The sequence below is a fragment of the Zalophus californianus genome, chromosome 7, assembly GCF_009762305.2.
Source record: "Zalophus californianus isolate mZalCal1 chromosome 7, mZalCal1.pri.v2, whole genome shotgun sequence".
NCBI lineage: Eukaryota > Metazoa > Chordata > Mammalia > Carnivora > Otariidae > Zalophus > Zalophus californianus.
This window is the reverse complement of record NC_045601.1, coordinates 85,512,333-85,532,779: the sequence shown is the minus strand read 5'-3', so window position 1 is coordinate 85,532,779 and position 20,447 is coordinate 85,512,333. Positions and strand designations below refer to the sequence as shown.

The following is a 20,447-nucleotide window of genomic DNA, read 5'->3' as shown; positions in this document are numbered from 1 at the left end:
ACTTCTGAGTTTTTAAAAAAAGTGGCCAAATCAGTCAAAAGGAGAACACTTTTACAATGAACTATCATGAATTAGTAACCCTTGACGTGCTTTGATATACCTATTTCTCATTTATATTTTATGTTCAGCTGTTAACATGAGTTTGGGCAAAGAGGTCTTTATGATACAGGTTATCATCTTAAGTGAATTTGTGTGCTTTTTTATCTCTTATTTTCTACATAAAGTGGCAATAAAGATCTTTAGCAAGTAAATGTCCAATAGGATAAAGCAACTTTTGAAGCCAGGGTTTAAGGTGCAGTTTTTCTTTTAAAATCTTCTTTTCCAATTGTAATTTCTTTTTTTTTAAAAGATTTTATTTATTTGAGAGAGAGAGAATGAGAGAGAGAGAGAGCACATGAGAGGGGGGAGAGTCAGAGGGAGAAGCAGACTCCCCGCTGAGCAGGGAGCCCGATGCGGGACTCGATCCCGGGACTCCAGGATCATGACGTGAGCCGAAGGCAGTCGCTTAACCAACTGAGCCATCCAGGCGCCCTCCATGTGTAATTTCTATTAGTAGTCAATAAATGGCTAATTTGCACAGTTAAAACAGAGCCAACAAGCAGTGTTGAAGCTAAGAAAAAAAAAAACCCTAAAGTTTATGGTGTTGGGTTGTGATTCAAGAATTAAACCATAACTAACTTAATAACAAGCAGATTGAATGACGACTTACCTCCCAATGTTATTTTGACATTACATAATGACTTTTATATAATAGCACCTTTTATTTTAAACAGGTCCTTCGAGGCACTATTGATATGATAGGCCTGTATATACAGATGTCAGTTTTATGGCTCCAAAGATCTACTCTGCATTTGTAAACATATTTCAGTTATATTTTGGCAGTAAAGAGAGCAGAAAGATAATGCTTCCATTAAAGTGATCAACTATGCATGTAGGAATTGGGTAGGAATATGTGTGAAAAGGCTTTTAGATGAAATCCATTTTGATATATAAATTGCCTCTGCTGCATATATAACATTGTCTCATAATGCTTTGGGGTAATTCAGCAAATAATAGCACTGGAAATGGTGTTTGTACATACTGATCTTAAAGAAGGAAGTGTATAAATTGCTTTCTGATAAGTCCTTCTGCTGCTCAGCTGTTGTATTGCATGAACCCACTCTTTTTTTCCCCAGACTTTTTTTTCTTTCTTAAACAGTTGATGAAAACTTAACTTTTACTATTTCAGCACTGTTTTATTTTCCATTCTTAAAATAGTTAATACAAGTAAAAACAAAAATTCATTTATGCTCTCCTGCTACTTGAAACAATGTCTTCATGCTTTAGAGCATTAGTATTTCAGTAGTAACATTGAATAAAAGTTTACCATATGAGAACCTTATTTTTCAAATACTTTTGGTATGATCTTACCTGAGCACATTTTAAATTTTATATCATAGTGAATTCTATTTTAAATCACACATTATTCTGTAATGAATACTTTTGTTTTTAGGAATTGCATGTGGGAATGTAAAAAAAGCAATACTCTCCACTTGATACATTATTTTTTTTTAGTTAACATACTTCTAAATGCTTTTATATCTCAGAAATGCGTGGGTTTTGTTTATTTCCTGTGCCTGTCAATTCTGATTACCTTCTTTTCTCTTGTTCTTCTGACTTTTCATCTGCATTCCACAGATTTCTTCTTCTGATGCTCCTCTTCAGCCTTTGGTATCCTCTCCTTCTCTACAAGCTGCTGTTGAGAAAAACAAATTGGAGGTATGGTAGTGTTCTAGCCAGCAACATAATGTAGAGTTCAATGGTAAATGAACTTCTCTTAAAACGTGCCATAATTTGGGAATGGTGTAATTGTTGTTTATATTTGAATGGTCTCCAGTATTAAATATATTAAATACAGCAATTTAAAAAATATTTTCCTATGTTGCAAGTAGGAAAAGGGCTTTGATCTGTTTAGTTTCAGAAGATGGATTTATTGGTACTATAGATATATCTCAACATTTAAGAAGCAATTTTCTGTTGTTTTCCTTACTACTTTATACTTACAGGAATTGTTTTATAGTTGCTATTGAATTCTTTGATCTATTAGAAAAGTCTTTGAAAAGTCTTTAGAAGATTCTGTTGTTACAAGTATTTGAAGAAAATTAATGTCAAGCAGTGATAGTAATCATACAGATACAGTAATGTGTATAATAAAGATTTATGAATACAGAATCATCAGTGATAGTCATTAGAATGTGTTTGTGTAGGGGTGGTTAGAGTGAATGACAGTGATTCCTAATGGAGGAAAACAGATTACAGAGGTTTCTAATGCAATACAGTGTGTGCTGTGCTTCACATTCACTCATTGTGCTGCTATTTAATATAGAAGGCATGCTTTTGATACATCTTAATTTTTTTTTTTTTTTGAGAGCGCACTCATGAGTGGAGGGTGGGAGAGGGGCAGAATGAGAGAGAGAGAATCCCAAGTAGAACCCAATAGAGTGCTTGATCTCGTGTCCCTGACTGAGATCATGACCTGAGCAGAAATCAAGAGTGGGATACTTAACCGACTGAGCCACCCAGATACCCCACTATATCTTAAATTCTTAAATATTAGCTATAAGGATTAGGATATATTCTAAGTAGAGAAAGCATCTTGTGAAAACAAACAAACAAACCTGTGAGCAAAGTAGATTGTTTGGGTATTTGCAAGTAGATGGCATGACTAGAACATGCATAGGATAGGGAGAGAAGTGAGAGAACAGCCTACTTCTGAGCCTTCTGAAGGATTTTGGTCTTTACCCTGAAGGCCCTGGTACTTTAATGATGAGTTTTTAAGGGTAGGAAGGGTAATGGGATCTGATTTTCTTGTCATCACATGGCTTTCTATCTCTGGAGAATAAATTATTTGCTGATGGGTGTGGAAAAAGCTTGAGAACCTGTTGCTTTAATCTGGGTCATGAATAACATGATGGGAGCAGTTGCTAAAATGGAGGCAGAGAGAATAAAAAGAATGCAGTTTTAAGAGATTTTGAGAAGACTGAATCTGTGGGATTTAGTAATCAATGGATTGTGACAGTGGTTTGGGAAGCCTTGATGACTTCCAGTTTCTGGCTTGAGCATCTCAGTACCTGATGGTGCTATCCAGGGAGAAAAGGATACAAGCTGACGGTGAGGAACAGGTTTGAGGAGAACAAAGGAAGGTGGGGGTGATGAATTAAAAGTTGGATATGACTGTGGGGCATCCAGGTATCTAGTAGGTGGTTGGATATAAAAGTGTATAGCCCAGAGGACAGATCCAGGCTAGGGGCAATGGGGGTGGAGTTAGAGAGAGAGGGATTGTGAGAAGGATTGAGATTACAAGGCAGCCCAGGGAAAGTGTGTTGAGTGATAAGAGGAGAGTCATGAGAATGGAAAGCTGGGTACAATGAACTTAAGAGTTGGTAGAGCAAAGGGTGTTCATGAGGAGTCTGTAGGAGACAGTTTTGGAGCATGAAGTACATGGTTGGAATGTTGTAGGTATCTTAGGTCAATACACAGGCCCAGGAAAGAAGCACTCTAGGAGTGTGGATGTTACCATGAGAAAGTGGAAGAATGTCAAAGGCAAATTTTTCTTTTTCAAAATTGCTTTCATGTGAGAAAAAGGTTGGAAACCCTTAACACACTTTTGTACCTTAACCCACTTCCTGCCTGCAAGTCTTAGAAGTGGACATTTGTGATTCAAGATGGTGGCATAGGAAGACCAGAGCTCCCCTTCTCCCATGGACAAACCAAATTTACAGCTACCCATAGAACAGTTTTCTCTACAAAAGGTGTGAAAACTAGCTGAACAGCTCCTTCACAACAAAGGACAAAAAGGCCACATTGAGATAGGTGAGCAGAGTCATGGGCTCACCAAAAACCCATCCCTGGTGCTGTAATCCACCAGCGGGAGTGACCTCACAAATATGGAGCATATCTCTGAGGAGCGAGCCACATCAGGCACCCCAACTTTTGGGACCTGCCCTGGAGAGATGAGCCCCCAAAACATCTGTCTTTGGAAATCAGTGGGTTTCATGTCAAGGATACCCAAAAAGTTGTAGGAGAGTAAGATTCTACTCTTAAAGGGCACATGAACAGTGACTCACCTGTCCTGGAATCTAGTACAAAAGGAGCAAGTTGAAAAGCCCATAGACTATATGTGAAGGAGATTAATTGCCTAAGTTTAAAGTGTCTGCCAGAGGGACAGGGGTCAGTTGGATCTCTCTCAGAAGACAGGTGCTAGGAGGCACCATTTTTGCGGTACTTCTACCTTGCTAGTGTTGCTTGCCTTGCTTCTCTGCACTCCCATAGTCCCACACTGCCAAACTGGATGGGTTGGCTCTTCATGGACTGGTGCTCCCCTCTGACCCTGCTAAAGCCAGGAAATGCATATATTTCACATAGGGCTTGTATGTCTGGCTCTGGTGGATAGTGAGCCTTGCATTTCTGGGCCTCATGGGACTGAAACAGTTGGAGTAGGTTGTGGCCAGCTGCTACCCCCAGGGCACTACACAGACAGCTGACTGAAACAAACTCTCAGTCTTCCTATGGCCATTCCTTCAGTACTAGGAGAGATCACTATTTTGCCTAATACAGAAACAAACAGAGAATTAGGCAAAATGAGGAAACAGAAATATGTTCCAAATGAAAGAATAAGATAAAATTCTAGAGGGAAAAACCTTAATGGAGATAAGTAATTTACCTGACAAAGAATTCAAAGTAATAGTTGTAAAGATGCTCATTGATCTTGGGAGAAGAATGGATGAAGACAGTTTCAACAAAGAGAAAATATAAGAAAATACCAAATGGAAGTCACAGAGCTGAAGAATACAATAACCGAACTAGAAAAATATGCTAGAGAGAATCAACGACAGACAAGATGAAACAGAAGAACAGATCAGTGACCTGGCAGACAGGGCCGTAGAACTAACCCAAACAGCATCAGAAAGGAAAAAAAAAAAGGTTTTTTAAACGAAGATAACTTAAGGGACCTATGGGACAACATCAGTAACATTCACAGCTGAATGACAGTCACATTATAGGAGCTGCAGAAGGGAAGAGCAGAAGGGACAAAAACTTATTTGAAGAAATAATGGCCGAAAAGTTTCCTAACCTGGGGAGGGAAACAGCCATACAGATCCAGGAAGCCCAGGGAGTTCCAAATAAAAGGTGAACCCAAAGAGATCCATGCCAACACACATTATAATTAAAATGTTAAAAGCTAAAGATAGACTCATGGGAAGATGGTGGAGTAGGAAGATCCTGAGCTCACCTCCCATGGATATACCAAGGCTGGAAATACATATAAAGCAACTCTCTGAGAAAGACCTGAAGACTAGCAGAACAGCTCTTATGCAACTAAAGATATTTTAAAAAGTGATGTCAAGAGGGATAGGAGGGGCAGAGACATGGTCAGATTGGGAAATGAACCCCCAGCACAATAATGCACAAGTGGGAGGGATATCAAGGTACAGAGGCCCTCCCTGAGAAGTGAGGGGGGGTTCAAGCCCCATATTGGGCACCCCCTGCCCTGGGGGTATCCACACTGGGATTTTTAATGGGCCTCTGAACAGTTTCACTCGCTTGGAGACCCAGAACAGAGGTAGCAGTTTGAAAAGTGCCTGGAACATGCATGAAGGAGATTGGCTAATATTAGGGCATGTGCCAGAGGGGCAGGGATCTGTAGGAAGTTTCTCCTGGAACAGAGTACTGGAGGGCACCATTTTCTTGCCCTCCTTTAGCTGACCTGATACTGGCAGACGCTTGTTGTGACATTCTCCCATCAACCTCAGTAGCAACCATTCACTCCATTTCATGTTCCTCTGCAGACTGGCCTACCCGTGTAGGCACCCTTCCAAATGGCTCCTACTCCACCACAACCTGGCAGACAGCCTCTGTCTGGACCAGTTCCCCTCCCAAAGCAGCTTCTACCCACCTCCCCCACCCAGTGGGAAGCCTTGGCTGGGACAGGCACTACTCCAAAGTGACTTGTGCCCCATGAAATGGGGGCCAGCCCTGCCTACTAGCATGCCTACAACAGTTGTGGCTAGGTCTTGCAGCCAGCCACCCTGGAGGCTAACTGCTCCCACCAGCATGTCTGCAGCAGCCACAGCCAGGCCTCTTCACCAGCTGGGCTGAGGCCGGCTCCATCCCTGCAGTATGCCCACAGTTATAACAGCCAGGCATTGGAGCCAGCCCCACCCACCAGCATGCCCCCAGCACTCATGGCCCAGTCACAGCAGGAGGGTGCATGCAGCCCACACAGAGGACACCCCTGAACTACCTGTTTCTAGTGACTGGGGAGCTTGTCTTTCTGGGTCCCACAAGATACTTTCTTCATAAGGCCAGTACCTTCAAGACAGGGAGATGTAGCTGACCTACCCAATGTATAAAAACAGACAGACGGACAAACCGAGAAGACAGAGGAATATGTTCTGAGCGAAAGAATAAGACAACATTTCAGAAAAGAAGTAAATGAAAAGGAATTAATCTACCTGATACAGAGTTCAAATAGTCATAAAGATGATCACTAAACTGGAGAGAAAAATGGATGAACTCACTGAGAAATTTCATTAAAAAGATAGAAATATAAAAAAGAATCAGAGTAGGGGCACCTGGGTGGCTCAGTCAGTTAGGCGTCTGCCTTTAGCTCAGGTCATGATCCCAGGGTCCTGGGATTAAGCCCTGCATCAGGCTCCCTGCTCCGTGGGGAGCCTGCTCTCCCTGTCCCCCTGCTTGTGTGCTCTCTCTCTCTCTCATTCCCCCCCCTCTGTCAAATAAATAAATAAATCTTAAAAAAAGAATCAGAGCTGAAGAATACTATAATTGAAATGAAAAATATACTCAGGAATCAATAGCAGATTAGAGGAGGCAGAAGAACAGCAGTGAGCTGCAGGCCAGGGTAGTGGAAATCAAGCTGAATGGCAAGAAGAAAAAAAATTGAAAACATGAAAATGGGTGAAGGGACCTCTGGGACAATATCAAGCATACTAAAATCAAAGTAAAAGAGAAGAGGCAGAAAACTTATTTGAAGAAATAATAACTGAAAACTTAACCAAATCTGGGAAGCAAACAGACATCCAGGTCAATGGAGCACAGAGGGCCCCAAACAAGATGTGAACCCGAAGAGGTTCACACCAAAACACATAGTAATTAAAATGGAAATGTTTAAGTTAAAGGGAGGATCTTCAAACCAGCAAGAGAAAAGCAACTAGTTATATACTAGGGAATACTCATAAGACTGTCAGCTGATTTCTCAGCAGAAGGTTTGTAGGCCACAAGGGAGTGGCATATGTTCAAAGTGTGAAAGGAAAAAACTTAAAGGCAACAGTACCCTACCCAACTACGTTACTATTCAGAATTGAAGGAGAGCCTAAAGTTTCACAAATAAACAAAAGTTAAAGGAGTTCATCACCACTAAACTGGCCTTATGAGAAATGTTAAAGGGAACCCTTTAAATGGAAAGAAAAGGGGCACCTGGGTGGTTCAGTTGGTTAAGCAGCTGCCTTCAGCTCAGGTCATGATCCCAGGGTCTTGGGATCGAGCCCCGCATTGGGCTCCCTGCTTGGCGGGAAGCCTGTTTCTCCTTCTCCCACTCCTCCTGCTTGTGTTCTTTCTCTAGCTGTCTCTCTCTGTCAGTTAAATAAATAAATAAAATTAAAAAAAAAAAAAAGAAAAGACCATAACTAGAAGAAAATTATGAAAGGAAAAAATTTCACAGGTAAAAGCAAATACACCATAAAGGTACTGAATTAATCACTTATAAAGCCAGTATTGAGGTTAAAACACAAAATGATTAAATCAATTATATCTACAAAAATTAGCCAAGGGATACACAAAAAGATGTAAAATATGACATCATATACATAGAATGTGGAGGCCGGAGTAAAATTTTAGTGCTTCTAGAATATGTTCACATGTATGTGACCATCAATGTAATATAGACTGCTATACATGTAAGATTATTGTATATGAACCCAGTGGTAACCACAAATCAAAAACCTATAATAGGTAGACAAAAAATAGAAAAGTCTAAAAAAAGCCACCAAAGAGAGCAAGAGAACAAGAAAGGAACAGAGAACTGCAGAAACAGCCAGAAAACAGTTAACAAAATGACAGTAAGAACATGCCTATCAATAATTAGTTTAAATGTAAATGGACTGAATGTTCCAATCAAAAGACATAGAGTGGCTGAATGAATGAAACAAACAAGGTGTATCTATATGCTGCCTACAAGAGATTCACTTCAGATGTAAGGGCACACAGACATAAAAAGATGTTTCATACAAATGGAAGCCGAAAGAAAGCTGGGGTGGCTATACTCAGATAAAATAGAATTTAAAAGACAGACCAATAAAAGGCAAATAAAGGCATTACATAATGATAAATGGAGCAGTCCAGCAAGAAGATACATTTGTAAATATTTATGAATGCATCATAGGAGCACCTAAGTATATAAAACGGATATTAACAGACCTAAAGATACAAATTGACAGCAATACAATAATAGTGGACTTTAATACCTAACTTGTATCAGTGGATAAATCATCCAGACAGAAAATCCTTAAGGACACATTGGCCTTAGACAACACATTAGACCAGATATACTTAATAGATATGTACAGAACATTACATTCCAAAGTAGCAGAATGCACATTCTTCTCAAGTGCACACGGATAGATCATTATTTTAGACCATGAAACAAGTCTCAGTAAATTTAAGAAGATCGAAGTAATATCAAGCATCTTTTTATACCACAGTGGTATGAAACTAGAAATAAATCACAAAATGAAAACTGGAAAAAGCATAAATAATATGGAGATTAAACACACTATGGACAGTTAATGGGTCAATGAAGAAATCAAAAGAGAAATTAAAAAATACCTTGAGACAAATGAAAATAAAGCATAGCAAAATCTGTGGGATTTAGGAAAAGCAGTTCTAAAAGGGAAGTTGATAGTGATACAGGCCTACCTCAAGAAATAAGAAAAATCCCAAATAACAGTCTAACTTTATACCCAGAGGAACTAGGAAAAGAGGAACAAATGAAGCTCAGAATTAGTAGAAGGAATGAAATAATAAAATCAGAGTGAAATAAAGGGAATAGAGACTAAAAGAAAATAGAAAAGATCAATGAAACTGAGAGCCGATTCTTTGAAAAGATAAATGAAAGTGGTAAGCCTTTAGCCAGACTCAAGAAAAAAAAGAGAAAGGGCTCAAATAAAATCAGAAATGAAAAAAGGAAAGTAATGACTGACACCACAGAAATACAACAGATTATGAGAGACTACTATGAACAATTATACGCCAACAGATTGGAGGGTCTAAAAGAAATGGATAAATTCTTAGAAATATACAATCTGCCAAGACTAAATCATGAAATAGAAAATCTGAATAGATCATTTACTAGCAAGGAGTTTGAATCAGTAGTCAAAAACCTCCCAACCAACTGTACCCCAAACTCTTCCAAAACATTGAAGAGGAGAGAATGCTTCCCAATTAATTTTACGAGGCCAGCATTATCCTGACACTAAAACCAGACAAGCACACCACAATAAAAAGAAAACTACAGGCCAATATCCCTGATGAATATAGATGAAAAGCTCCTCAACAAACTGTTAGCCGACTGAATTCAGCAATGCATTAAAAAGATCATACACTGTGACCAAGTGGGATTTACTGAAAGGATGTGAGGATGGTTAAACATTTGCAAATCAGTCAGCATGATCTACAGTATTAACAAATTAAGGATAAAAATCACGATCATCTCAACAGGTGCAGAAAAAGCATTTGACAAAATTCAAAATCATTTATGATAAAAACTCTCATCAAAGCAAGAATGAAGGAAATGTTCTTCAACATAATAAAGACCATTTATGACAAGCCCCACAGCTAACATCATACTCAACAATGAAAAGCTAAAAGCTTTTCCTCTAAGATCAGGAACAAGACAAGGATGCCCACTCTTACCACTTCTATTCAGCATAGTATTAGAAGTTCTGGCTGGACAAGTTAGGCAAGAAAAAGAAAAACATGCTTCCAAGTTAGGAAGAAGTAAAATCATTATTATTTGTGGACAACATGATTTTATATATAGAAGACCCTAAAAACTCCACCAAAAAGCTGTGAGAACTAAGAATTTCAGTAAAGTTGCAGGATGCAAAATCAGTATACAAAAATCTGTTCTTTCTCTACATAGCAACAAATGGTTAGAGAAATTAAGAAAACAATCTTATTTACAATCACAACAAAAAGAATAAAATGCCTAGGAAGAAATTTAACCAAGGAGGTGGAAGACTGCTACACTGGAAAGTTCAAGATATTGATGAATGAAACAAGACACAAATAAATGGAAATTATTATATGTTCATTGATTGGAAGAATTAATATTGTTAAAATGTATTACCCAAAGCAGTTTATAGATTCAGTGCAATCCTTATCAAAATCCCAATCGCATTTTTCACAAAAATAGAACAAACGTTTCTAAAATTTGTATGGAACCACAAAAGATCCTGAATAGCCAAAGTGATGTTGAGAAAGAAGAAGAAAGATGAAGGCATCACATTCCTTGATTTCAAAGGTATGGTAATCAAAACAGTATGGTATTGGCAGAAAAACATACATAGATTACTGCAACAGAATAGAGAGCACAGAAATAAACCCACATATATATGGTCAGTTAATTTATGCCAGAGGAGGCAAGAATATACAGTGGAGAAAGGACAGTCTCTTCAATAAATGGTTTGGGAAAACTGGACCAGTATCTTATTCTGTATACAAAAATTAACTCAGTATGGATTAAAGACTTGAATGCAAGATTTGAAATCATAGAACTACTAGAAGAAAACATAGTAAACTCCCTGCTATTGGTCTTATTGGTTATGGGTAGTAATGTATAGCATGGTGACTAGAGCAACAGTACTGTATTTCACTTATGTAACTTTATTTGGTGACAGGAGGAAACTGGACCTATGATGGTGATCATTTTGCAGTGTTATATGAATGTTGAATCATTTTGTACACCTGAAATTAATATGTTATATGTAAATTATACTTCAGTTTTTAAAAGAAAGGCATTGGTCTAATTCAGTGGTCTCCAGAGTCTGATGTCTGTAGCATTAAATATCAGAGAGAACCCCCAAGGTAGTTCATTTATGATGTCTATTTGTGCTTTTTTTTTGTTATCCTTTCAAAATTTCTATTTTTATATATATTTTATAATGTACATAATATAGTGTTGTATATACTTTATAAAGAAGTATATATGCATGGTAGAGTATATATGCTCACAACTTTTTAAAGTAGGAGTACATAATAAAAATTTTTTGAAGACTATATCTTTAATCACATCATTCAAGTATAGTTTGAGTATAATGAACTTAGTACATGCTTTTCTCTATCTTACAGAAATTGGACGTTTATTCCAGTTTTATTTTATTTTTTTACATAGAAGGTCTTTTTCACTATATCATTTGTATATATAGCAACCAAGTTTCAGGAACTATTTTACAATACCAAACACAGCTATATTTTGTTCTTGCTAAGAAAATAGTTTAAAACAAATTAGGTTCTCACAGTACTCTGATCTTTCAGCAGCTTTTGATTCTAGAGATGGGAGTCATGTGTGGATCAAACTGTTATGACCTGAATTCAAAGCCCATGTTTTTAATGTTACTTCAAAGCTTGTGTCATAATACCTCTGCTGAAACCAGATTAGATGACAGCCATATTTTAGCAGCTGAAATTCCAGTGTTGAAGAGCACTGAGTTGTACTCTCTCTTTATTAAATCTGGCTGTATAATCTGATTCATTTTTGGTGATGTCATATGTGCCTACCAGTTAACAGTGAATAGAAGGACAAGCATTCTTCCCCACTCTCATGACAGTGCCTTCCTTGAGAAATTAACAGTTCTGTGAGGGTATAGAACAATTCGTCCCCAACATATTAGTGAAAATATTTAATCACATTGCTTTCTTCACCAAATTTGATTAATAACATCTAGAAAACATTTCATAATGGATAAAAGATTTGTGCATATCTCATTTTTTATATTAACTTTGGCTTTATTTTTTTTAAATTAATTTGGTTTTATTTAAGTTTAATTAACATATAATTATTATTGGTTTCAGAGGTAGAGGTGCATATCTCATTTATGCATCACTTAGTAAATGGGATAGGGTTACTTATAAAGATGTTGTAAGGATTCAATAAGTGAAGATGGTATCTTGCACATAGTAAGGGTTCAATAAATATTAACCATTGTGGTTTGAAAGAATAGCAATAAATACCAGTGCTGCACTTTGGAGTTTGGCTCTGTCTTCCTCGGTCCTCCCACTGATTTAGTTGTATGGCTTTCTGCCTTACTTTCCTATTTTTTTTTCTTCATTTGTAAAACAACCACGATGACATTTTTTTCAGACACTTATTGCATAAATTAAATTAGAAAATAAGGTGATTACCACAGTATCTGGCCCATAGGAACTTTTACTATATGCTTTATGTTATAGCCTAGGGATTGCCAGTGTTATCTTTTCTCAATTATAAATAATAAAAATTATACTGTTGAAAGGTTGTGGCAAATACCGTTTTTAAAGACACAGGTACAAACAAACCAGTAGGCATTTTGACTGAGTTTTGTGTGTTTATTATTCTGCCTTTCCTAGGTTCATCAGTTTATCTTTTCCCATTTGCTGCTAGGAAACTAAGGTACTAATTAATACTCATTTGTAGTAGTGATTCACTTCTAGGTTTCTAGGCATCTCTTACCTTTAAATGTCTTATGAATGCTCATGGTTTAATCTTTTATTTCATTTTCCTTTTTTGGCATGTTTGTGGCCCTTAAGTTTTTAATATTATATCCTGTTTTATCCTTCTTGGAAATGCAAATTGTAGTCATCATAGTACCATTTTAGTTTACCTAGATTGAGTTGGATTAAATACACTAATCAGTTTGCTCTGGTACCAGGCATATCCTTAACATTTTTTTTAATGAGAAAATTATTGTACATGTCCTTTTAGAAATCAAAACATTATGTAGTGGACTAAGCATGTTTTGTGATATTTTAGAGATTATTTATTAGAGAGAAAGAGAGGGAGAGCATGCGTGTGGGGGGAGAGGCAGAGGGAGAGAATATTCAAGCAGACTTCCCGCTGAGCATGGGGCTTGATCATATGACCCATGATATCATGACCTGAGCCGAAATCAAGAATTGATGCTTAACCATTTGAGCCACCCAGGTGCCCCCATGTTTTGTGATATTTTAAAAAATTAAAGCATTTTTTCCCTTTTTGCTTCATGTTCACATGTTGTAATCTGTCTTCATTTGTGTGATAAGGAACTCTCTTTTAGCAGTTAGTTTACTTTTTCTTCTTGTTCAAATTTCAACATGATGGTTGCTATTAGGAAGCCTAACCTGATGTAAAGATACAGTGAGAATTTATTGAGTAGAGGTCTCATTTGTTTAAAACGAACTCTAAAATTTCAGAGAAGTTCTAAATAGTTTCACCTGTCTCAAATTTTTTAAAGCAAAGATATTCTTTGTTGTGTTATCAACATGTAATTTCAATGACCATATGAATTTGCTGTGTTTACTTTTATATTTCAGTATCACTGGATATTGCCATCACTGAACACTTCCTCAAACAATGACTCAAACTAGTAAAATAAAAATGTGTTAAGAGCTGACATTTTTTACAAAGTAAATTGATCAAAACTATGGTCTATGTTTTAGAAAGAAAAGGAAAAAAAAAAGGAAGAGAAAAAGAAAGAAAAGGAGCCAGAAAAGCCTGCAAAACCTCTTACAACTGAAAAGGTAAAATTCATTTTTTTAGAAATCCATTAAGATTACCATCTTATTTTTGTAGTCTTACATATGATTGTTTTTTAGGATATTTACAATGTGTGAATAATAATTCTTTCATTAAATAATTTTTGAATGAATATGTGTGCTAAGCGTGTCCTTCTATATTGTCCTATATAATTTTTAGTCAATTACATATCTGTGGGTACAGATCATGTGAACTCCTCAAGGACTAGTATTCTCTTATTAATGACATAAAGAAAAATGTTTTTAGTTTTCATGCACAGATTTCAGTGAAAGTTTGAAGAGATCATACCTGAAGGGCCTTCAGAAAAGAGTTGATGCTTAAAGGTAAACATTTGAAGTAGATTTTGAGTGGTAGGTAGGATTAAGGTGGAAGGCAAGAGTATATCATTTGCAGAGAATACCTTGAGGATAGGTATAGAAAGTGAAAATAGACAAAGTATATTTAGAAAAATAGTATCTCTATAGAAAAAATATCTATGTATAGAAAAAATATTTGAAGAAAGATGTATATCTATGTATAGAGAGTAGTGCAAAATAAGACCAGCATGGTAGATTGAGCTCAAATTGTAGAGGACCTTAAAGTCCATGTTGATTGTTTTTTGGAGGAAAGGCTATGGGTAACATTCCAAAGTTTGTAGAGATAGACCTAATTCAGAAAGGTTCTTTTGGAAGATTATTTTGGCAGTGATATGCAAGATAGATGTGCTTAGGCAAACTAGAGGGAGAGAGAACATCAGCTTTTTAAAAGGCATTGGGTGAATAATTATGGCAGCTTGGCTTTGAATGTATTTGATCATGAAAGTATGGAAGCATGGTAAAGGGATTGTCAGTAAAGGGAACATCCTTGATACTTGTTGAAATTTTAAAAATTGACCTAATCAAGGCATAAATTACATATACAAGGTACATCCATTTCAAGTGTACAGTGCAGGTACATACTGATTCTTTCTCTGTCATTTATTAAAGCAGTCTTTACCTTCAAAGAGTTGTAAGAATGTCCTTTCCTTTCCCCACCTCTTACCTAAAGCTTACTCATTCTGCCTTTTCCATGAAGCCCCTCTAATATCTCAACTAGATAACACTTTTTTCCTTCCTCAAAATTCTGGCGACATTGCTATACATTTGATATTATTACTTCCTACTTTGTAGTATTGTTTAATTGTATTTTTAGATAAATTTTCTTATCTAACACGGATGGCATAGGTATTGTGTTTCCTGAAATTATGCATCAATCAGGTGGGGACCAAGTCTGTGTTTCTTTGTATTTCTAACAGTTTCTTATTTGTAGTAGATGTTTAGGATAAATACATGTACATTGATTCATTGGTGTTTTTTATCTCATAGTGTCTTGATTCCAAGGTCATGAAGAACAATTAATAAACTGCAAATGCTAAGACTGTAAGACCTTTGCTAAGTAGAATTCTTTGAAATATTTTTTGAAATCCTGATTTTCCATTAAAATTAATTTCTTGAATATCACTTTAATGATATTTTACCGAATGAAATTCTTACCTTTCATCAGATTAAATTTAGATGTTAAATACTACATATTTTCAAAGGAGTGATTAAGTTGGTATTTGTAATCTGGTTACTTAGTTTTAATTCTCTGGTAACTTTTCTCTTTAGCATGCATCAATAAGCTTTTTTTTGTTTTTTAATTTTTTTAAAATTTTTATTTAATTTAAATTTTTATTTTTCTAAAGATTTTATTTATTTATTAGACAGAGAGAAACACAGCCAGAGAGGGAACACAGGCAGGGAGAGTGGGAGAGGGAGAAGCAGGCTTCCCGCCGAGCAGGGAGCCAGATGCCAGGCTCGATCCCAGAACCGTGGGATCATGACCAGAGCTGAAGGCAGTCGCTTAACGACTGAGCCACCCAGGCACCCCCCTTTTTTTGTTTTTTTTCAAAGATTTAGAGAGAGAGAGCGAGCACACGCACATGTGCGCACAGCGGGGAGGGGCAGAGGGAGAAGAGAATCCTAAGCTGACTCCGTGCTGAGTGCAGAGCCTGAGGTGTGGCTCTATCTCACAGCCCTGAGATCATGATCTGAGCGGAAACCAAGAGTCAGACACTTAACTGACTGAGCCACTCAGGTGTCCCAACATGCATCAGTAAACTTTAAGTGAAATTTTTTATGATTTCCGGTTGTATTATAAAGGAATTTTAAAATCACTAGTAGATGTTATCTTTTATTGCCAAAAATTGGAAATATCAAAGAGTTTTTGTTGTACTTAAGATATAACCACTTTTCAAACGTCATATATTTATTTTCTCTCTTAAGTAAAAACCTTACCATTGAAATATAGTGAGCATCTTGTTGTAGTGATGTGTATGTTTCACAGCCTTGCATGTAAATACTTGCCTTTTATGGCAAAGGGCTTACAGCAGTTACCTGACAACTGAGTCTCTGGGTTGGGAGCTTGAGAAGAGCAGTTCAGGGTGTGTTAGCAGTGAGAATCTAGTATGGTTCCTATACTATTTCCTTTCGATAGTTAGGTTCTATTAAAATCAGTTTACCTATCATCTGTTATTCTTACTCAACCTGCAAAGGTTTAGGACTCCTGCTGCTAATGGTGGGATCCTTGCTGTAAGAATAATCATGTAGAGGGAAAAACTTTAGTTCCTATCAGAATTTTGTGGTCTATCAAGATAGTGCAGAGAATATAAGAAGGAAGAAACATTTAGAAGTGTAACAGTGGGGAAACAAGGGAAAATGGCACAAATAAAGAAGCTTTATAGGCATGTAGACATTTTCATATACAGGCATTTTTCTTTATATTCTCTCTGAGCTGGTATTTTAAGGGGGCATATGTAATCTGCAGACAAGAAATTAGTAGTAATATCAGTGAAGGTAGTAGCAATAGTAGTCAGAATAAGATCATCATTATAAAGTAATAGTGTCTTTATTAACTATCTCCTGTAGTATATACAGTGTGCCATATATCTCCTATGTGCCAGAAACTTACAGATGTACAACTTATGTGTACAGTTGTACATATACAAAGTATGTTTGGGTGACCACCCATGTATTCACTATCTAAGTCAGGAAATAGATCATGGCCAACACCCCAGAAGCTGCCCCCCTCCGAATACCATTCCCAGTAAAAAAATCACTTCCCTTCTCCCCAGAGATAAAAATTTCTTTGCAATTTAGAAGTGGTTTTACCTTCTCTGCATGTATTTCTAAACAGTTGTGGTTTACTTCTTTCTATTTTTTAACATATGAATGAAATTATACCACAAATACTCTTTTGTATTTTGCTTTTTTTAGTCAATATTTTATTTATAAGCGTCAGTCTATCATATTATATTTAGTTATAGTTTATTCAGTTAATTGTTTTGTAGTATTCTATTGTATGTCTCTTCCTTATTTATTTATCCATTCGACTGTTAATAACATTTGGATTATATCCAGGCTTTAGCCGTTATAAACAGTGCTGCTGTGAACACTTCTGTACATACATCTAAGCATGTTTTTCTTTAAGATATATTTATGAGTGCAATTGTTGGGTCATAATCTACGTGTATCTTGAACTTGACTAGATAAGGTTAAACTGTTTTCCAAATTGTATACCAAATGTATTCCGGTCAGGCCACATTCTTTACACTGTGTAGTATTGTCAAAGATTTTACTATTTGTAGTCTGGTAAGTATGTGATGAGAACCCATTATATCTTTAATGTCAGTTTCCTTGATTAATAATGAGACCAAGGCCTTATTCGTAAGTTTATTGCCTGTTTGGATTTCCTGTTTTGGAGTTCTGGTTCAGATCTTTTGTCTATTTTTCAATTGGATTGCTTACCTTTTCCTCATTCATTTGTATCAATCTTTGCACGGACATACACACACATAGAGGATCCTAGTCTTTTTTCAGTTATGTGTTTGCAAATATCTTAGCTTTGTTACTTTATTGGAGCTGATTTTATTGCTCTTTTTATTTCTAGTTTTTGAATCAGTGATAGAGCATCCTTGTCTTATTTCTGACATCAAAGGGGAAGCTTTCAACTTTTTGCATGTGTGTGTTATCTTTATTCCTCACAAAAACTACAGAGTTGTTGGTGGTCCCATGTTATAAATGGAGATTCAGAGAGAATGTTTGATTTGCTTGATGTCACCTAGTTTAGTTGGAGAATTTATAATCAGATTTGGAAGAAGGATTTTACTTATTTTTTTAAGGCAGCACATATTAAACTCCATCTCATATCTCTTCATGCATTTAAAAGAATGAGGCTGGATAGGGATTATTTATCCTAAAATACTTTCTCTAAGTTCACTAATTTCTATAGGTTATTGAAGTCATTACTATGGTTCTTGACACATAGCAGTGATTTAATAAATGGTTACTTACAGATAACTTAATTTGGGGCACCTGGGTGGCGCAGTCCATTAAGCGTCAGACTCTTGGTTTTGGCTCAGGTCGTGATCTCAGGGTCATGAGATCAAGTCCCATATTAAGCTCCACACTCATTGCAGAGTCTGCTTGAGATTCTCTCTCCCTCTCCTTCTTCCTTTGCCCCTCCCACTCATGCTCTTGTCCTCTCTCAAATAAACAAATAAATATTTAAAAAAAAAATAAGGGGCGCCTGGGTGGCTCAGTCGGTTAAGCGTCTGCCTTCTGCTCAGGTCATGATCCCAGGGTCCTGGGATTGAGCCCCACGTTGGGCTCCCTGCTCAGTGGGCGAGTCTGCTTCTCCCTCTCCTTCTGCCGCTCATGCTTGCTTGCACTCTCTCTCTCTCTCTTGCTCTCAAATAAAATCTAAAACAAAAAAATTAATTTGGGGGTTAAGAAGGAACCTTACTACTCTAGTCCAAATCCCTTATTTTATAAAGAAGTAAACTAGGGGTTCCTGGGTAGTTAAGTGTCTGACCTTTGATTTCAGCTCAGGTCATGATCTCAAGGTGTGAGATTGAGCCCTGTATGGGGCTCTGCACTAGGCGTGGAGCCGGGTTGGGATTCCTTCTGTCCTACTCTCTCCCTCTCTCCCTCTCTAAAAAAGAAGGAGAGAGAGAGAAAGAAGGAAAGAGAGAGGAAAAGAGAAAGAAAGAAGAAAGAAAGAAAGAAAGAAAGAAAGAAAGAAAGAAAGAAAGAAAGAAAGAAAGAAAGAAAGAAAGAAAGAAAGAAAGAAAGAAAGAAAGAAGAAAAAGAGAAATTAAGAAAAGAGACAGTTATTTATTTATTTTTAAGATTTTTTTTTACCTGTTTGACAGAGACACAGCGAGAACAGGAACACAAGCAGGGGGAGTGGGAGAGGGAGAAGCAGACTCCCCACTGAGCAGGGAGCCTGATGCGGGGCTCGATCCCAGGACCCTGGGACCGTGACCTGAGCCGAAGGCAGACGCTTAACGACTGAGCCACCCAGGCGCGCCGACTTTCTTCTTTAAATAAACTTGTGTTCCTTGAGCAGCCTATTTCTTTTATTTAAATTCTATTTGTATTTAAGTCTCACTGAGGTTTATATTTTTTGTGGTGTGTGAGCATCTGTTACTAACAGGGTCAGCTGTTAGGTTTGCTTTCCTTTTTGAGAAGAGTAAGGTAAAACCTAAAAGTTTAATGAATCAGTGATTAATAGGGTAGATGTTCTTGACATTTAAATGTATATATACATTTATATATATTTTATTTTATATTAAATATATATTATTAAATATATATCTCCTTTGTGCCTTATTCTGCTGGAAAATTGTGTATAAATTTGACTTTTTCTAAAATACTCTGTCATACATTTTACATCTCTAATTCATTTTGCTTAGATTTATCTATTATGCTCTCTCCGAAGTAGCCAGTGATCTATAAATATATTCATGTAGATGAGAAGTAGTCTTACAGCATAGGAATCTATATGAATTCTCATTGAGTTTAAATAATTAGATCTTAATTTCTCCTTTAGAAGATTCTAAGTTTTATAGTTTTTCTTTTTTTTTTTTTTAAGATTTTATTTATTTATTTGAGAGCGAGCGAGAGAGAAACAGCATGAGAGGGGCGGGGGTAAGAGGGAGAAGCAGGCTCCCTGAGGAGCCGGGAGCCCAATGTGGGAGTCTATCCCAGGATTCCGGGATCATGACCTGAGCTGAAGGCAGTCGCTTAACCAACTGAGCCACCCAGGCACCCTAGTTTTTCTTTTCTAAAAGATGTCTGTGTCAAAATATGGAAAATGGACAAATAGTCAATTCCTTGGTGGTGGTGGGGTTAACCCCTTTTAAGGTAATTGCTAATGTTGTTCTGGTTTTATTATTTATTACAACCCATCATATGGGTTATTATTGGTCAAGTTCTGAAATTTCTCAATTGTATGGTAAAATATCTTTAGAGTCAGCATTTTTCTGTAAAGAACCAGTTGGTAAATATTTTAGGCTGTAGATCATAAGGTATCTTTTCACAACTACTCAATTCTTTCTTTGTAAAAACAAGCAGTGAATGAATGTGTTCCAATAAGACTTTACCTACAGAAACAGTTTGTTGAGATATTCCCCTCTTTGCCTCCCCAACAACTGAGAATTAGTTGCAGTGGAAGAAGCAGTCAGGAAGAGAGCCAGATTCAAGCCCTTGGTCTGTGGTTAACTGTCTCCTTGGCAAAGTCAGTTAACTGCATAACCTCCTTTTCTTCATTTATTAATGAC

At 36.8% G+C, this 20,447-nt stretch overlaps 2 protein-coding genes across 4 annotated transcripts in view; one reads left to right on the top strand and one right to left on the bottom strand.

Moving 5' to 3' along the window:
• The window catches only part of SMAP1 (small ArfGAP 1), a 164,214-nt gene that overhangs the window by 74,078 nt on the left and 69,689 nt on the right, over positions 1-20,447 (top strand). For 2 of the 3 annotated variants that reach the window (XM_027602609.1, XM_027602611.1), the window contains 2 exons: positions 1,678-1,758; positions 13,732-13,812. In XM_027602609.1, coding sequence (XP_027458410.1) covers positions 1,678-1,758; positions 13,732-13,812 — 162 coding nt within the window. The remainder of the gene's footprint in view (positions 1-1,677; positions 1,759-13,731; positions 13,813-20,447) is intronic. The other variant, XM_027602610.1, reaches the window with a different exon arrangement.
• B3GAT2 (beta-1,3-glucuronyltransferase 2) overlaps positions 1,644-20,447 on the bottom strand; it is a 161,102-nt gene continuing 142,298 nt past the window's right edge. The window contains exon 5 of the transcript XR_003521490.1: positions 1,644-1,735. The gene's annotated coding sequence lies outside the window, so the exon portion shown is untranslated. The remainder of the gene's footprint in view (positions 1,736-20,447) is intronic.